Here is a 17,536-nt window from a genome sequence, read left to right as displayed (position 1 = left end):
TGAGAAAGTTTATGAAATTTAATAAAGAATGGTAAGGGTGATTCAATAGAAATAGAAAGTTAATCAAATTTCAAAGTGAAATCTCGTTCGCTAACTTACTTTCGTTCACTTCAATTTATTCAACTAACTTTCTTGATTCACGAGAACCACTTTTACATCCAATCAGTGTATTTTCCTTCAAATGAAAAATTTCAATTTGATTATTGCAATTTCCACAATTTTTCGACTTTATAATATTAAAAATTCCTTTAAAATATTTGACAAATATTCTAAACAATATTTTGCGAAAATATGTTCAAGTATATGTAATTTAATCTCATAATTTTATAAAATATTAGTATATTATATAAAATAAGTTGTTTCTTGCTGGTCAATGAATACCTTCACAAATATTTCTTCTCCTCAAATGCAACTCTAATATTTTCTTGCTTAATTAATGTGAGTAATGCTGCGCATTTGACCATTTCGTATTTGTGGTCACGACAGTAAAAAGATATCGCGCGAAAAGAAAACCTGGAGAACGTTAAAAGGGGAATGATAAATCTGAGGAGCTGGGAAAACAAAGCTCGACCGAGCGACAAAAATTACGAAAAACAATGAAAAATGTTCATTAGTTATAGAGGAATCAAGTACGTCCATTTTCTCCCTTACAAAATCGTCCCGGTTATATCTCATGCTATGTGAAAAACACGTTTGCATTCATGCTTCCTGTATGTACCTTATTCCACGTTGTATGTACATTACATGTATATAACAATCTTAAGTTTTTTCATTAATGTATTAAATCATAATATTACCTATCACTTGCGACAAGTTTTATATTTTATACATATGTAAAATAATTATGTATATGTCCATATGTCTAATTATTTATATTTGAATCAAATTATTTAAATAATCATATTTACTTTTTTGTTATATAATATATAATATAAATACAAATTTTTAATATAATTAATGTATAATTTTATATAACTTCGTATTTCCATATATTAGCAGCAAAGAATTTTTAAGTTTTATACTTACAAGAATGTGATGAAGATAAAAGATTCATTTAGAATGTTTTTTTTTTAGATTAAAATTGTATATACACAATATGAATATAAATTATTTGACTAATAACTATTCGAATAATTTATTTTAAATATAAATAATACATTAATTATTTTATATGATCTCGTACTTCCACATACATACGTATAAGAAATAAACTTTACAAGACTCATAATAATATTGCGTACATAATATAATTGATACTTAGTCAAAAGAAAACCTTAATTTAGCCCTTAAAAAATGACATATATTAATTGACTGAAAGTCTCTTTCACCAATCTTAGTTAAGTTAACCAACGATTACATGGGGCTCATTTAGACCCACTTTTACAACTCATGGTTAACTTTTAATCGAAACTTAAATTAAGTTAAATCTCAGTTAAAAATTAACTATGAATTGTAAAACTGGGCCTAATACCCACTTCCACCAATGTAGATTAACTTTAATCTCGGTTCAACTTACTCTTCGTCTTTTTCTAGTTCTAAAGATTAGAAAAAGACGAAGAGAAACCCAGCAAACGAGAATGGATTGAAATGAATTGAAATGGATTGAGATTTTCAGAAATATTGATTCACGAATGTGTTAAAATGAATGCTTTTCAATCCTGAACGCATTTTTATTTATTTATAGGAATTGCATGGAACATATCTCTGCCTTTCAATCTAAAAATAATATTAGTTTTTTTTGTGAATACTGTTCAATTCAAAATTTTGAATAGGAAATGCAGTTCAATCCAATTACATTTAATTCAATTGAATTTAATTGAATCCAATTGAATCCAATTAAATAAAAAAAAAAGTATTCGCTATTTAAAATACACATTCGAATAGAAAAAAATTTCAATCTATTTTAATCCATTTCTTGTTTGCTGGGAAGTTGAACCAAAATTAAAGTTAATCTACGTTAGTGGAAATGGGCATAAAATTAATCCCGTATAATCATCGGTTAACTAAATTAATCGAGGTTGGTGAAAGAGACCCTGATTCACATATGTAAGTAGGTATACATACATTTATATGCATACAAGAAAGAAATAAATATTATTTTTATGACATCCCAGTTCATATATTTAAAAAATATCAATTCTATATCATTAGTTTATATTACATTATATATGTTATATTTTAGTCTTGTTATATTGTAGTCTCGCAAGTAAATTAATATTGCTATTTCCCCTACTTTTAGCCAGTTTTATTATCGTTACTGATTTCGCATTCTCAATTTCATAAGATTTAGTAAAAATATTATTACACCATATTAACAGATTCTTTCAATATAGATTCACTTAGTAGATATGCAGTACTACTTACAACAACGGTTGGACATAACGAATGACTGAACTACTGAAAGATAGTCTGGTGTTGAACACAGCGAAAAAGTTCCATCCCCTCTCTTTTTTCCTCTTTCTTATCCTCTTGTAAATTCTAAGTTTCGCTAGTAGACTTAGCTTCCTTCTGCAATATAAAATAAATGTGTGATTTTGGAAGAACAGAATAATTGATTAATTCTTTTGAGAGCTTTTTCACAGACGTTCTTCAGAGACGCCAAAGGGTTACCGTCATATTGTGATTGCTAATGTTCGTGATCCTTATCGTTCACTTTATCGAAACGAGGAGCACACTGATACTGTTATCAGTGTGCTCCTCACTCTGACGAAGGATCGGCAAGGATCACGATATGGTGATAATTCGTAAACTTTTTGGCATCTGAATTGATTAATCCACCAAGAATTAAAGCGCAATATGAAATTTCGATCAAGCGGAAAGTACTTCGGCTATTATCAAATACCTTGAATCAGGTACATATCGCGGATTTACGTAAGTATAACGTTCAACGTCAGCGAAATGGAGAAAATTTCACAGCACTTCGTTGAATATGTATGTACCTTACGTATTTCACGTATTTCTAGACTTCTACCTGTTCCCGATTACCTTTCTGAGAAGTTCCTTCCACACGAAATCGTAACGTCGCGACAGACTGATCTATCACGGGAGATAATCAGTGCAAACTGAAATTGTTTGAAAAAAGAAGATGGCGTCTAACGCGCGCGTTCGCGATCACGTCATCACGTGACCCATCGACAAAACATCGCCCCGCGAAAACATGATTGATTCAAATCAAATGTAGGAGCGAGAAGTTTAGAGTATCTGTCCAATTTCTTTTCAATATTTTTATTCTTCTTCAGTCTCTCTTCAATATTCTTATTAACTGTTGCTTCATATAAATATTTACAATTCATAATTAATATATAGAGATCATTAATGTATTAATAAAAATTGGATGCAGTCCAAAAATTTCTAGACCGTTTTGTTTAATTATATAGCTCAATCATATGCGGCAGAATGAAATCGTGAATTACGAAATTTTTCGAGCTCTTTCGTTTCTTCTCTCACAATTAAAAATTTTGATTGTAACCGTCCCGGCTGATGTTATCATTGTTTTGACGTCATAATGACGTCTTCAACGTCAAAACGACGACAAGTAATGTTCATTCAGCTTGCTTGCCGAAGTACAATGTATCCATTAACACATATCTATGTATATATGTGTATCATACATTTTCCTCTTGATAAGTACTCTCAACGTTTATCCTCGATCGGGAAGATGGACGCTCAGATTTATCGGCCGTGTGTGAAGTCTCGCCGGCCGGAAGATACAGGAGTATGTGCACTAGTGCAGTAATTCGCACCGAAAGCCGAAAGGCGGAAAGCTCATGGTATCATCAAATTATGGCCTTTGCGATGCGGAGTTTACGAGTTTTGTGTAAAATATACAATGCGAACGCGGGAACGACATACTGTACTCTCCGACCGCCCGTTGGCCGAATATCACTCATTCAATCGACGCAAAAATATCGCTACAGTACTGAAAGTGAGCACGACCATAACCTCTTTCTTGAAAGCGTGGGACTCTTACAATTAAAATTATTTTAATAGCAAATCGCACATGCCGTTCACAGAAATATATAATACCAATGTTTAATAAAAATTAATGTCGACAGGTGGAACTGTCAATTTTTATTTTTCTTATATCTCGAATGTAATACATGTGCATGTTGCATGTGCAATTTAAAAAATATGTCCTTGCTTTGACCTGAAAAAATTTATAAATATATGTATAAAAATATTTTAGATATGGCTTTTATTTTATGAGCAAAATTTTTTATTTGCAGCAACAGATCGCCCAAAAATCACTAGTAACCTAACTAACATACAGTCGTCGATAAATGATGCCGAATCATTGGTACAGGAAGCGACAATTCACAAGAAACAAAGTGATCAAAAAGAAGACGAGGAAGAAAAAGTAAATCGTGAAAGATCGAAAAAAATGATGAACTATGGGTTTGCAGCGTTTGGTGTGTTCATGGGTATTGGCTTCACTTATTTAGTATACGAACTAGGAAGACCTAACTATGACGAACATGGGAATGTCATCGAGGATGAATTTTCCCATTTACCATTCTTTGAACAGATTTACAAGAGAGTCAAGAGAGAACTCAATTATTATACAAGAGTACGAGGCTTTTATAATTAATTATATCTATATTTGTAATATATATATTTATTATATTTACATATAATATGTATATATATATATTGCTTTATTATATGAAGCTAAAGTATAATAAAGTAATATATGAAAAGTTTAAAATAAGTCTGTAGTTTTTTGTTTATAGTTGGTATGAACTTTTTTCATGCACAGTATATTTTCTAATTCTAAGTTCAGAAATACATTTTAGCATGTGAAATTATATTTCTTTGTTAAGGAGATATTTTACTACTGTTAGAGATATATTTTACAATTTTTATTGTGTTTATAGCTAGTACAAGAACCCAGTAGGGATAAGTTGTTACCTGATCCATTAAAACATCCATATATCCAGCCACCATATACTCTAGTTTTGGAAATGACAGACCTTCTCGTACATCCAGATTGGACAGTAAGTATCTAATCTGTTAAGTTTCAATATAATTCAATATATTTGCTATCATGTATCACATGTGAGTGATGCATTACTTTTTCATAAAAGACCTGTGTCATTTATATGTAACTTAGAATTATTATTTCAAATATAAACTATAGAGTTTAGAAAAATATAGAATTTAGAATACAGAATCAATATTTGAAATATTCAGTTTGCCTTTCTAATACATGCATTTGTATGTGCATAATAAAATACATGTACATAAAAACATGCATTATATTAAATAAAATTAACAATAAACATGTTAATTTTGTATTTGATATTATATGAGTACGATGTTTTATTTGTAGTATCAAACTGGATGGAGATTTAAAAAGCGACCTGGAGTCGACCAATTTTTAGAAGCAGTTGCTCCACCACAATTTGAAATTGTGATTTATACAGCTGAACAAGGAATGGTACTGTCTTTAACTTTTTTGCTTTATTTCAAATATATTTTAGCAGAAAAGAATTATTTATATAAGAAAAAATTATATCTATTTCATTTACAGACAGTGTTCCCTATTTTGGATGCTCTTGATCCGAATGGATATATCATGTACAGATTAGTGAGAGATGCAACACGTTTTGTGGATGGACATCACGTTAAAGATCTAGGAGCTCTCAATCGTGATCTTAGTAGAGTAACTATCACGTTAAAAAAAATTACATTTATTATTACATTTGAAAAATTTTTAACGTTATTACTATATATAACGATTACAGGTTATTGTTATCGATTGGAATGAAGATAGCGTGAAGTTAAATCCAGAAAATGCATTTAAACTTCCTCGATGGACGGGCAACGATGACGATACTACGTTGTATGACTTGGCGGCATTCCTGAAAAGTAAGATTAATCTTAAAATTATTTGTTTTGAAAATAATTTTATATAGCATTATTTTTGCTATTTTCTGTACTATATAGGAATTATTATTCCTATTTTTTCAGTTATAATAAATATCAATATTATTTTTAATCTCCATTGAATGATAAAAATTTATCTTTATTCCATAGCAATATTAACATCAAATGTACAAGACGTGCGAGACGTACTAAATTATTATAGACAATTTGACAATCCATTGGAAATGTTTAAAGAAAATCGACGAAAATTTTTGGTAAGTAAATCTGTAAAATTATTTTCATATGTGTTACTTGTTAGGCCCGGTTTCATTAGGATTAACTTTAACGTAAAATATAGAAAGTGTATATAATCGAATATTTGATACTTATTGACAGATGCAAATGGAGGAAGAACAAAACAAGCAACAAGACAATAACAAAGTACTTATTTCGAGATGGAAACCATCTTTCCTGCGGAATCGCTAGTCAAAATAAATCACATTAAAATTTTCAATATGTGTATATCATTTAAAAACACAATTCAGTCATTTCGTCGCATGATAAATATTGTGCATGAATATCGTTTAATTTTTGTTATAATACAATAAATAATTATTCTAAAAATAATTTTATTTATTTATATATAACTTTATCGTTAGTAATTTATAACTTCGATATATTACATACAAAAAATAAACTTACATTTCTATTAATTTCTATTTATGTAAATTATTTAAACACGTTTTATCTTGCTAGTTTGATTTAACTTTTGGCAAGAACATTTCTTGCAGTATACTGCTATCGTCAATGTCTATAAGATCGTGCTCTTGCGACACATTAATTAATTCTTGAGTATTAGTAGGAGTAGAAATGTGATCAGATACATTTTGTGATTGCGTGAAAAGATCAGTCGAAGTTGAGGATTCCAACCAGTTCAAAACTTTCTGACTTGATCTCGTTTCTGATACAGGTACTGCTTCACATATGTTCCAAACAGCAAGAAGTTCTGGTGCTAATAAATCCATATATGATCCCAACGCAGCTAACGATTGTTTCCAAGTTGGCTCAAAACTATTGTCTGCATTTTCATTATTGGATCTTAAATGACAACTGAGCTTGTGATTCTTAAAATCTGTAAAATTATTTTTATGATTTACGTTACTTAGGCCTGGTTCCATCACAGATTAACTTTAATTTCAGTTTAACTTATTCGAATTATATCCGTTTCTACTAACACAGATTAACTTTCATCTCAATTCAATTTATTCACATTTTTTTTAATTCTATACTATAAAAAAATAAAGTTGAATCGAAATTAAAATTAAACTATATTGGTGACATCCGGCCTTAATCATTCAAAATATATTTAAATAAAAATTAAAATAATTTACTTTTATATATATATTGCATACTGCATTTGTCAGTAAGAGATAAAGGTACTAGCGGTTCATCTTGGGCTGATAAAGCTTTTTCCCACATATCCAACGCATAACATGCTTTATTATTTATGGAAGAATATTTATCCAATATGTGTCCATGTGTTATGCATTGATAAAATATATCACCTATACAAACAAGAAAAAATATATTTGGCATGATGTTCCAAGATATAATAATACAGTAATATACTATGATAGAATGAGATATAATAATTACCAATAGAATTTTGTACGAAGAAGGACACTCCTCCTTTCTTTACATTTGTGACTAATGCGCTACCAACATTACATAATTCAAATCTGCTTTGTAAATACGGATTTAAGCACATTCCTTGTATTTGAGATTCATTTAACGTTTCTGCAATATGTGGAGGTGTGAAAGGTAAATTAAATGAATGAGACTTCTCTTCATCCATCCATGTGTTCAAAATTATTGTATTCTCGCCAGCTTTTTGAGTTGACAGAATAACGATTTCCTTGTCATCACTGTAATAAAATTGCGGTAGTAGTTATTATAGTAGTTATTATAATAGCAATTAATTTTTTATTATAATTAGAATTAGTATTTAACATTATTAACTTATTAGTTACAGCTGCCAATAGCGGAGTATCCTTGAATTGATGCATCCATTTTTGTCGTACGCAGTGCTTTGGAGAACGATTATCACACATCAAAAAGGAATGATAAGTGCCTAAATAATGACAACAATTGTGTTTACTCGGTACTTCTACCGACAAACTCTCGCAGTTTTCTAAATTAAATTTCGGACACAACGTGAGACATGCTTGATCAAGAGCAGTCTGTAAAAAGCCCAATAAAATAGTGATATTTTATTAATGTATAAAAAATAAATATATTCTTATTATTAAATAATTAATTTAGGAAATGATAATTTGTGAAATTTATAATTTATATAAGAAAATAAATATAGATTTAAAGCTTGTCAGTTTCTTACCCTAGTATCAAGATAATGCAAGCAACATCTATCTACGTAAATCAAAACGTTTGGATCAGTTTCTTGGAATCTTATACACCCCCAAGCATCATGTGTTGCATTCTTTTGTAATACAGAACCCCTACTAATATGATTCCTGAAAAAAAGGTATACATACATCGACAAAAGAACAAAAAAGATACAAAGAGAATATAAAGAAATACTAACGGTCTATTTATATCCCATAAGGATAATATTTTTTCTGCATTTAATGTACAATGATAATTAATATTAGTTAAACTCAAATCAGCACTGACATATGGCACCTTTGATGCTTGCTTGTAAACTTCATTAAGCAGCAAATGATTCTCAGAATTGGACAGTGTATAGAGAGTACATTGGTCTTTATGCCTTCCTAAAATTCTACCTAAATGAAGATAATTTCTAATATAATAAACTTTTAAATATAATATGATTATATATTTTTTTTAATTTTAAGATTATAAATACACATACATGTATCAGTAAGCTTGCATTGTCTAATTTCATACAACGATCCATGTAATTTATATTTAGCTGAATTTGGTAGCAAAGGCTTCCATATAAAATTTTCCATGGGTATAATATGTGCAGCAACTGAAAATATTGTAAGAGGAAGATTAAAATAAACACTGCACAAATTAATATATCCATGAATACACATTTTATATTAGAATACCTAAGTCTCCCATAAATGGAAATAATAGGACATCCCAACCATTTAGCTGAACATAGTTTAAACATCCACCTGTATAATACCAGTTGTAAGTCTAAAAAAATGTTTTATTAATAATATTCTATTGTCACATAATGTACAATTTATTTCTTTTAAATTTTGCAACAATTTGTTAAACATACCCCTTCGAAATAAGGATCTGGATCCATGTCAAGCAATTCAGCTATGTCTGCGATATATTTAGGTACATTTGCCTTACTTCCACATCCTTTCTTCCACTTTATCTTTTTCTTGGGTAGTTCAAATTCTATCAAGAATACATTTTATCAAGTTAGTACTAAGTAGTTAAAAGTTGTAATTAAATCTGCTATATTAGATTTATGTACAACCTTTTTTATGTCTTTCATAGTAATTCATTAGCCTATCTGTTTCATTTTTTAAGTGGTTTTTCAAAGTGAGAAGTTGCAACGCTGGATCTTCTTCGCTAAGCACTACAAAGTATTAAAAAAAAAAATGTAATTATATTTAATAAAATTATAATATTATAAAGTTTATGTCTAAGGATTATAAGAAATTGAAAATCCTATTGATATTAAATACTTGAAATACAAACTATACACTCAAACTAATAAATTTTTAAAAAGTTATGTTTTAATAAAACTCACAAATCATATCAGTATTGTTGTTACCTGTCCTTGACAACTTTGCTGGTGGCAATAATGGTTTTGGCAAATCACAATTATATGGAAATTCTTGATAAAGCCCCTGGACATTCCCTTCATCCCATGTCTCAATACATGGTGATCTATTCAAGTTGTAACCCGGCATTACATGATGTGGATAATTCTTCAAAAACGTATTATTCAATTTAGATAGCAAATTGTTTTCAGCACGTTTAAATGCCTTTGAATTTAATTCGTGTTTTTTCATGGCTTAATCAAGCTTATTCCTTCGAATATCCATAAAACGTTTTAGTAGTCTACAATCCACGTGTAGTACACTTATTACGATATTGTTCAATTCACACCTCTTTAGTTCACATTTATAATTTATATTGGTTTACACGACATGTGCGTATTACATATTGTCATATTGTTTATAGTGTGTTAGTGTGAACACGTTGAAAAAATTAGAACACGTAATGAAACAAAGAAAAAGAGAACTATCAAGATCTTCAATTATATACCGACAATCAATAATTTTAATATTCATATTAGAGAAAGAACATGAGTGCCTTTTTCCTATAACCGCAAAATGCTCCGCACACTACTGCCCTCTGAAGAAATAGATGTAAACTACACGACAATATCCATTTTTTGCGATAATCTTAATGAAAATAATGATCTGTTTCTGCTCCTGCACTAGACTATTCTAGATCTCTCTTTCTTTCTTTAAATAAATATCAAACGTATTTTTATCTCACTTTAGGTTTCAAAAGTGTACACTAGTTCAGCCACAGAAAACAGATCTTAAATTGATGAAATAACTAAAATCTATCAAATTATTTATATATTTGTTTTTTTACATTTATATTTTTATTTCTAATTATTTTATTCTATCATTATTCGCATATATTATTTATACAATCTCTACCTATTCATACTTGTCCTACTTATCCATATTTTAATTTATTCGTGCCTATTCGTAAATCCTATCTCCATCCGTGTATTCCTACCTACATTACTTCATTAATGTGTAATAACATTGCGAATATAATACGTTAATGGCTGTTTAGCAGCAAAAGCAGTTCTGCAAATGTGAAATTTTTTAATACGATTAGATCTTGCCGATTCTCCTTTTGGATTTAAATTTATAAATCAATTATATTGAAGAATTTACAAAAGCTACAAAGTTGCTTTCTCTGCCAAACACAGCAGCTAATGCCTAGCCATATCCTATCTACTGATAAATTCAATAGAATAACCTAATCGCGATCTTATTAAATAAATGATAATAATTAACCAAACTTTCAATCTTTAAAATACAAAACAATGAACAAATAACAAAGTTAATAAAAATCAGCACAAGTTTTGTTCATGAAATATTCTACAAAATTTGCGTTTGATTATTCGCACTGACTCTCCGTATGAGCCCTGTTATTTGTTGGTCATTTTTGTATTTTAAATAAACAATAATTCAAAAAATATAAGAACTCACAATTTGCGAGCAAGTTACCCTCCCGAATTCAGTTTTTATCTTTATATATCTTTAAAAAACTTAGATATAGGTGTTACACAACTTCATATAAATTCTCTTCTTTCTTCTGGCCAGATTGAACTCACCTTTCGTTGCTCCCGGCCAATATTCTGGTTTCATATCCAGATATCAATAACAAGGAGAAATACTCCTTTTTGCTACCGACAAACATTGCCGGCAATAAGCGTAAGGTTTTACGCTTTCGTATGATACGCGAAACACGAACGCGTCGCGAAGAGGCCAAACATTAATTGACTAAATTTTAATATCAACAATTATCAATAATAATAATATTTCCATTATTATAATATGCAAATAAATTTTGCGTTTATTCCCTATTCGCGTTTATTCAAAATTAATAATATAAATATAAATATTCGATTAGAAATCAAATTAAATTTTAAAAAATTTTGTATTAAAAATGTTTTGATTTCAAGAATCTCGAATATTGTGAAATTAGATTAATTTTCATAATATAAATTTTATAATAAAACAACAAAACTTTAGTTTAAAAATAAGTTGAAAATTGATAAATCAAAAATTAAATTCAAGGCCCGATAATATTCAAGGCCTATGCACGTATTTTTCACGATTCGAACGATTCGTTGCTGAATCTCATCTCAAAGCATGCGGAAATGAGAAATTCAGATGAATGATGTAAGATCCGAAAGGGATAATTTTCCCATACATTAATAAACATATCTTCTTGCATTTTGTAAATTATTAATTAGAATTATATTTTTTGTATAATTTATTATTTCAAAATTAAGTATTTTAAATAATGCAAAACTCTGAACGTGATTTTAAAATAAGTATGACATAAAATTCTTCTATTTCGTGACAAAATGTATATTGGATCTCACATCATGTTACTACTTTCACTGGTATAAAATCCAGTTACTACATGGATAAGTTATAAAAGCTTGTAGGCTAAAGTCAATGCGTTGGAATAAGTACATAGTAATAATTAATAATCGTAAAATGTCTTTTATGAAAAAGCGAGATTAATAAATTGATAAAATGGCATTTTACAACATAATTTCGTTAGTAACATATGTACAAATAAGAATGAAAACAATTGATATCTTAGAAAACAATATGTATTATACATATATATGTGTATGAATGTTGCTTTCCTGCATCAACTTATCCTTAAAACTTAATCCTGAATGAATATTTGAGAATAAGATAGGTAGAAAAAAATAATAAAACAATACTTATTATATTGTAACAAACTTTCTAAAACGACCGTGTCGTAAAAATCAATATATGTTTTATCATATTTTTGGGATTGAATTAATGAGAGAATATCAAATTGAGCTTGAATTATTTACAATTAGACAAGGTACACATTAACCTATAAATTTATAATAAGTAATCAAAATTCAAATCTTTAATAGTTTTCTTGAGTTAAATAGTTTTACTCTATCATTTTAGTTAAATTAACAAGATATTGTATATAGGTAATAGCAATGGCGACTTATATGTAGTATTAGAAATGATTAAAGATAACACTCAAACTGGGTAACGTAATATTATAAATTTAACATGCAAAATAAATTTCATAATGAAGAGATATTCAGAATTAAATTTATCCTAATCTGTTACAACGTATCCATTTTAAGGCAACGGATGTATGGAACACTATACATACATCCGAACATTTTTATTAAATTATGTTGATATGCATGTATGCATCTAGAATTTTTATTAATGAAATTACCACACATTCGTTACCTCAATAAAAACATTAATTCATTACTCACCAACCCGATGCGCAACAGCGGAGTAACATCTGCAACGTCGCTACGATGATTCTGTAACAAATAAATTGAAATCCAAATTAAAACAGAGCAGAAAAAATCAATTAATATTATAAAAAAATATTTACTAAACGCAAAGTTATCTCGAAAATAATCATATAATTTTCAAAATATATAATTTTTATAAACACTGAATATTTTAATTCATCATTCAATTAGACACTTATAAAAATAATTATACATTTTTTCTAAAAAAGATCTTAAAAATACATATTTACAAAATTTTAAAATAATTTTAAAATACCTTCTTTTGTAGTTATCATTTTTAAATCATAACAAAATGAACCGACTAAAGAATGAACAGAAGAAAATACTGATTTTATATAAGCAAAAAATGAGATACTTACCGCAAGGTTGCTCCGCCGGTGCCCGATGTCTCTCCCAGACCTCCTCCTCCTCTCAAAATTGAGTTGGCATCCTCTCGCACAGGACACTCGCGTAAAACACTCGCGAATAATGCACTATAATCGCGCGCGGACTATTACTTGAGTCCGATAACTTGAACGGCACTCCCGAAACGCCCGACGCGACGAACCGGCTGCGGTTCGTTCATTTTCAAATCGGCGACGAGGGTACGTTGGCTTCCTCAGAGGATTTTTACACGAAGAGAACGATTTTATTCAATATCCAAAAATTTATATAGATATATACTTTCAGATATATCTGAAAATTTTGAGACACTTGAAAAAAATCATTCTTTTCTTGTAACTCTCCTCTGAGTACTGAGCCCTCCCACCACGACAAGGTGTACCCGTGAGAGGGAAGATAATCCGAAAAATGTAATATATAGCTATATTACTATGCAATTACTATGCAATCGGTTAACTTTTAGCAACGAACATCAAACACACACGTTTGCAATTCGTTATCATTGCGAAATAAAGTCAGAGCAGATATTAAACTATATTAATTGTGAAAGAATTGTGAATTGCGTTATTTGCATGAGAATATTCATATTAGCATTAATTTTTTATGTCTCGTGTTGGTACAGCTACTAGGCTGTATGAACGACATCAAACAAGGCATAAAAAATCAATGCTAATATGAATACTCGTGCAAATAACGCAATTCACAATTCTTTCACAATTAATATAGTTTAATATCTGTTCTGACTTTATTTCGCATATACTTGTACGAGCTTCGGTAATGGAATGATTTCGTAGTAACTAGGCGTAAACATGACGCGCCGCTCCGTGCTACCCCGTACCATCCCCACCCCAAGGTCACGCGCCAACCGTCTGTCGAAATATTAACGTTAACACATATCACAAAATAATCTATTCTTTACGTTTTAATATTCTTCGATGAATATTAAAACGTAACGAGTAGATTATTTTGTAATATATGTTATACGATACTTTATGTTTTACTTCTTGAATTCTTTACACATGATTCATCCATCTGTATCTTAGGCGGATATTCATAGTGTCAGAGTTTATATTAAGACCGTCTTAAGTACAATTTTAAGAAATCACGAAGATTTTAAGAGATTAGAGAGTCGTATTAGCGTCTTAAGACATTACTTAAGACTGTTTTGAAATAAGAACAGACTACAATATACATATACCGCCTTTAGATATCTCGTAATTTATATATCCGTAAATGTATAATATAAATTCTATTTATATCGATTATTAAATTTAGTCGAAATTGTTTTATATATAATTTAAAAAATGTTTGCGTTTATCTTTATTTAAAAAACGTATAATTTATTATTAATCTTTATTTATATATAAATGATCAAACAGAATAAAGATTGAGATATAACTCTTAATACACACCTTAGTTTTGAGCAACATTACTATTAAGGCAGCCTTACGCAATTAATTATTAATTCGTGTTCGTGAATATCTAATTTTGGTAGATTAATGCGCGACACCCGCAACGACCGTGTCACGCATCCGTCTCCCTCAGCGGGCGCCGAGCGAATGCCGAAGTGATGACGTAGCGACATAGGTACGCTCCCCATCGTTTTTCGCCGCGCGAGCCTTCCCCTCGCTTCTCGCCGCGCGTCCCTTCCCGTGGTTTTTTCCGCGCGGCACGTTCCCCCTCGCCTTTCGTTTGTTTAGATTACACTCACTTACTGCGTACGAAAAATATTCAACGGTTTATTCAATTATTTTACATGATTTTGACAAACAGATATCGCCGTACATTTCGCGTTTTGCTTTGTGGCATCTCGGGCAGAATCCTATATTATTTGCATGGTTCTTTAAACGAATTAGTAATTATTCGCGTGAGGTATTTTTGATATTCCAACATTATAAATGTTAAATAAGTTTCTGGAACTTATTTTATATTTTTTATTTTAAATAATTCGTATGTTATTTTATCAAACCATGAGATTGGCGTTATACGTAAATTTAAAGAATTTCTGAAACACGGATAATTTGCAGTAATAGTAGTGTCTTAAATCAATTTATTAACTAAAAAATTAAATAATGATTAACAAGATATTTAGTACTTTTAGCCAAAACTGTATTTAACACAAATTATTTCACGATATTAAATAAATTCGCATGTATGTTTATATAAAGAACATACATATATAGGATATTTTATCAACCTTTATTTAAGTATGAATCATTAAAAAGAATTATGAAAATTAAGATATAATATTGGAATATCAAAAATACTTCACGCGAATAATTACTAATTCGTTTAAAAGAACCATACAAGTAATATAGGATTGTCTCCGAGATGGCACAAAGCAAAACGCGAAATGCGGCGCCAATACGGCGATACCCGTTTGTCAATCATGTAAAATACAAATAATTGAATAAGCCGTTGAATATTTTTCATATAATTGAGTGTAAACAGCGCCCGGCGAAAAGCGAGGGGAAGGGGCGCGCGGCGAAAAGCGAGGGGGAGCGTGCCGGTGGTCGACTACGTCATCACTTCGGCATTCGCTCGGCAACTTCGGAGTCAAACAGACGTGTGGTACGGTCGCTCCAAGTGTCGCGCATTAATCTACGATAATTAGATATTCCCGAATTGATGATTAATTACTTAAGGCTGCTCAAATAGTAATGTTGCTCAAAACTAATGTGTGTGTTAAGAGTTATATCTCAATCTTTATTACTCTCTTCGATTACATTTGAAATTATATTTAAATAAAGATTAATAATAAGTTATACGTTTTTTAAATAAAGATAAAACATCTTTTAAATTATAAAACAATTTCGATTAAATTTAATAACAGATATTAGAGACTAAAGACAGTATTCATAGACCATTCTTATTTCAAGACTGTCTTAAGTAATGTCTTAATAATGCTAATACGATTCTCTGATTCGTGACTTCTTAAAATTGTACTTAAGACGGTCTTGAATATAAGCTCTGACTATGAATACCCGCCTAAGATACAGATGAGTTGTGTGCGTAACAAATTCAAGAAATGAAAATAAATCGTATAATAAAGCATCGTATAATATTCATCGAAGAATATTAAAAAACGTAAGAATAGATTATTTTATTGATTTTGTAATATGTATTAACGGTAATATTTCGAGGTAGATGATCGGCGACCTTGAAGTGGGGATGGCACGGGGTGGTACGGAGCTGCGCGTCATGTTTACGTATAGTTACGACGAAATTATTCCGTTATAATATAGATAATAGCTATATATTATATTTTTCAGATTATATTCCCTCTCACGGGTACACCTTGTCGTGGTGGGAGGGCTCAGTACTCAGAGGAGAGTTACAAGAAAAGAATGATTTTTTTCAAGTGTCTCAAAATTTTCAGATATATCTGAAAGTATATATCTATATAAATTTTTGGATATTGAATAAAATCGTTCTCTTCGTGTAAAAATCCTCTGAGGAAGCCAACGTACCCTCGTCGCCGATTTGAAAATGAACGAACCGCAGCCGGTTCGTCGCGTCGGGCGTTTCGGGAGTGCCGTTCAAGTTATCGGACTCAAGTAATAGTCCGCGCGCGATTATAGTGCATTATTCGCGAGTGTTTTACGCGAGTGTCCTGTGCGAGAGGATGCCAACTCAATTTTGAGAGGAGGAGGAGGTCTGGGAGAGACATCGGGCACCGGCGGAGCAACCTTGCGGTAAGTATCTCATTTTTTGCTTATATAAAATCAGTATTTTCTTCTGTTCATTCTTTAGTCGGTTCATTTTGTTATGATTTAAAAATGATAACTACAAAAGAAGGTATTTTAAAATTATTTTAAAATTTTGTAAATATGTATTTTTAAGATCTTTTTTAGAAAAAATGTATAATTATTTTTATAAGTGTCTAATTGAATGATGAATTAAAATATTCAGTGTTTATAAAAATTATATATTTTGAAAATTATATGATTATTTTCGAGATAACTTTGCGTTTAGTAAATATTTTTTTATAATATTAATTGATTTTTTCTGCTCTGTTTTAATTTGGATTTCAATTTATTTGTTACAGAATCATCGTAGCGACGTTGCAGATGTTACTCCGCTGTTGCGCATCGGGTTGGTGAGTAATGAATTAATGTTTTTATTGAGGTAACGAATGTGTGGTAATTTCATTAATAAAAATTCTAGATGCATACATGCATATCAACATAATTT

At 30.0% G+C, this 17,536-nt stretch overlaps 2 protein-coding genes across 3 annotated transcripts; one reads left to right on the top strand and one right to left on the bottom strand.

Annotated features, from left to right (window-relative positions):
- Nucleotides 1-3,689: 3,689 nt before the first annotated feature.
- Nucleotides 3,690-6,430, top strand: LOC108751477 (mitochondrial import inner membrane translocase subunit TIM50-C). The gene is made up of 8 exons (XM_018491711.1): nt 3,690-3,925; nt 4,227-4,567; nt 4,875-4,994; nt 5,330-5,437; nt 5,531-5,662; nt 5,745-5,868; nt 6,037-6,140; nt 6,262-6,430. Exons 1-8 carry the CDS (start codon nt 3,718-3,720, stop codon nt 6,349-6,351), a joined length of 1,227 nt encoding a protein of 408 aa, XP_018347213.1. The 5' UTR covers nt 3,690-3,717; the 3' UTR covers nt 6,352-6,430.
- A 142-nt stretch (nt 6,431-6,572) lies between these two features.
- LOC108751476 lies at nt 6,573-10,181 on the bottom strand. Of its 2 annotated transcripts, none has more exons than XM_018491710.1 (11): nt 9,644-10,181; nt 9,344-9,445; nt 9,137-9,261; nt 8,958-9,048; nt 8,756-8,875; nt 8,468-8,666; nt 8,261-8,396; nt 7,885-8,105; nt 7,522-7,790; nt 7,278-7,430; nt 6,573-6,997 (listed from the first exon to the last, which is right to left on the bottom strand). In XM_018491710.1, exons 1-11 carry the CDS (start codon nt 9,882-9,884, stop codon nt 6,618-6,620), a joined length of 2,037 nt encoding a protein of 678 aa, XP_018347212.1. In that variant the 5' UTR covers nt 9,885-10,181; the 3' UTR covers nt 6,573-6,617. The 2 variants fall into 2 exon arrangements, with proteins under 2 accessions (XP_018347212.1, XP_018347211.1); XM_018491709.1 differs by having other exon boundaries at nt 7,257-7,430; nt 9,644-10,180.
- Nucleotides 10,182-17,536: the final 7,355 nt, after the last annotated feature.

The sequence above is a fragment of the Trachymyrmex septentrionalis genome, unplaced genomic scaffold (genome assembly GCF_001594115.1).
Source record: "Trachymyrmex septentrionalis isolate Tsep2-gDNA-1 unplaced genomic scaffold, Tsep1.0 scaffold444, whole genome shotgun sequence".
Taxonomy (NCBI): Eukaryota; Metazoa; Arthropoda; class Insecta; order Hymenoptera; family Formicidae; genus Trachymyrmex; species Trachymyrmex septentrionalis.
The sequence above is the reverse complement of the archived record's forward strand: the minus strand, read 5'-3'. Positions and strand labels throughout refer to the sequence as shown.

Bases quoted from the DNA above. Each gene is read 5' to 3' on its own strand.
- LOC108751476 (XM_018491709.1), bottom strand. From the start codon at position 9,884: ATGAAAAAACACGAATTAAATTCAAAGGCATTTAAACGTGCTGAAAAC. The intron at 8,667-8,755 runs GTATGTGTATTT...ATCTTCATTTAG, and splicing joins ATGCAAGCTTACTGATACAT to GTAGAATTTTAGGAAGGCAT. The intron at 6,998-7,256 runs GTAAATTATTTT...ATAATTTTACAG, and splicing joins TATGCAATATATATATAAAA to ATTTTAAGAATCACAAGCTC.
- LOC108751477 (XM_018491711.1), top strand. From the start codon at position 3,718: ATGTGCACTAGTGCAGTAATTCGCACCGAAAGCCGAAAGGCGGAAAGC. The intron at 3,926-4,226 runs GTGAGCACGACC...TTTTATTTGCAG, and splicing joins ATATCGCTACAGTACTGAAA to CAACAGATCGCCCAAAAATC. The intron at 6,141-6,261 runs GTAAGTAAATCT...ACTTATTGACAG, and splicing joins AAAATCGACGAAAATTTTTG to ATGCAAATGGAGGAAGAACA.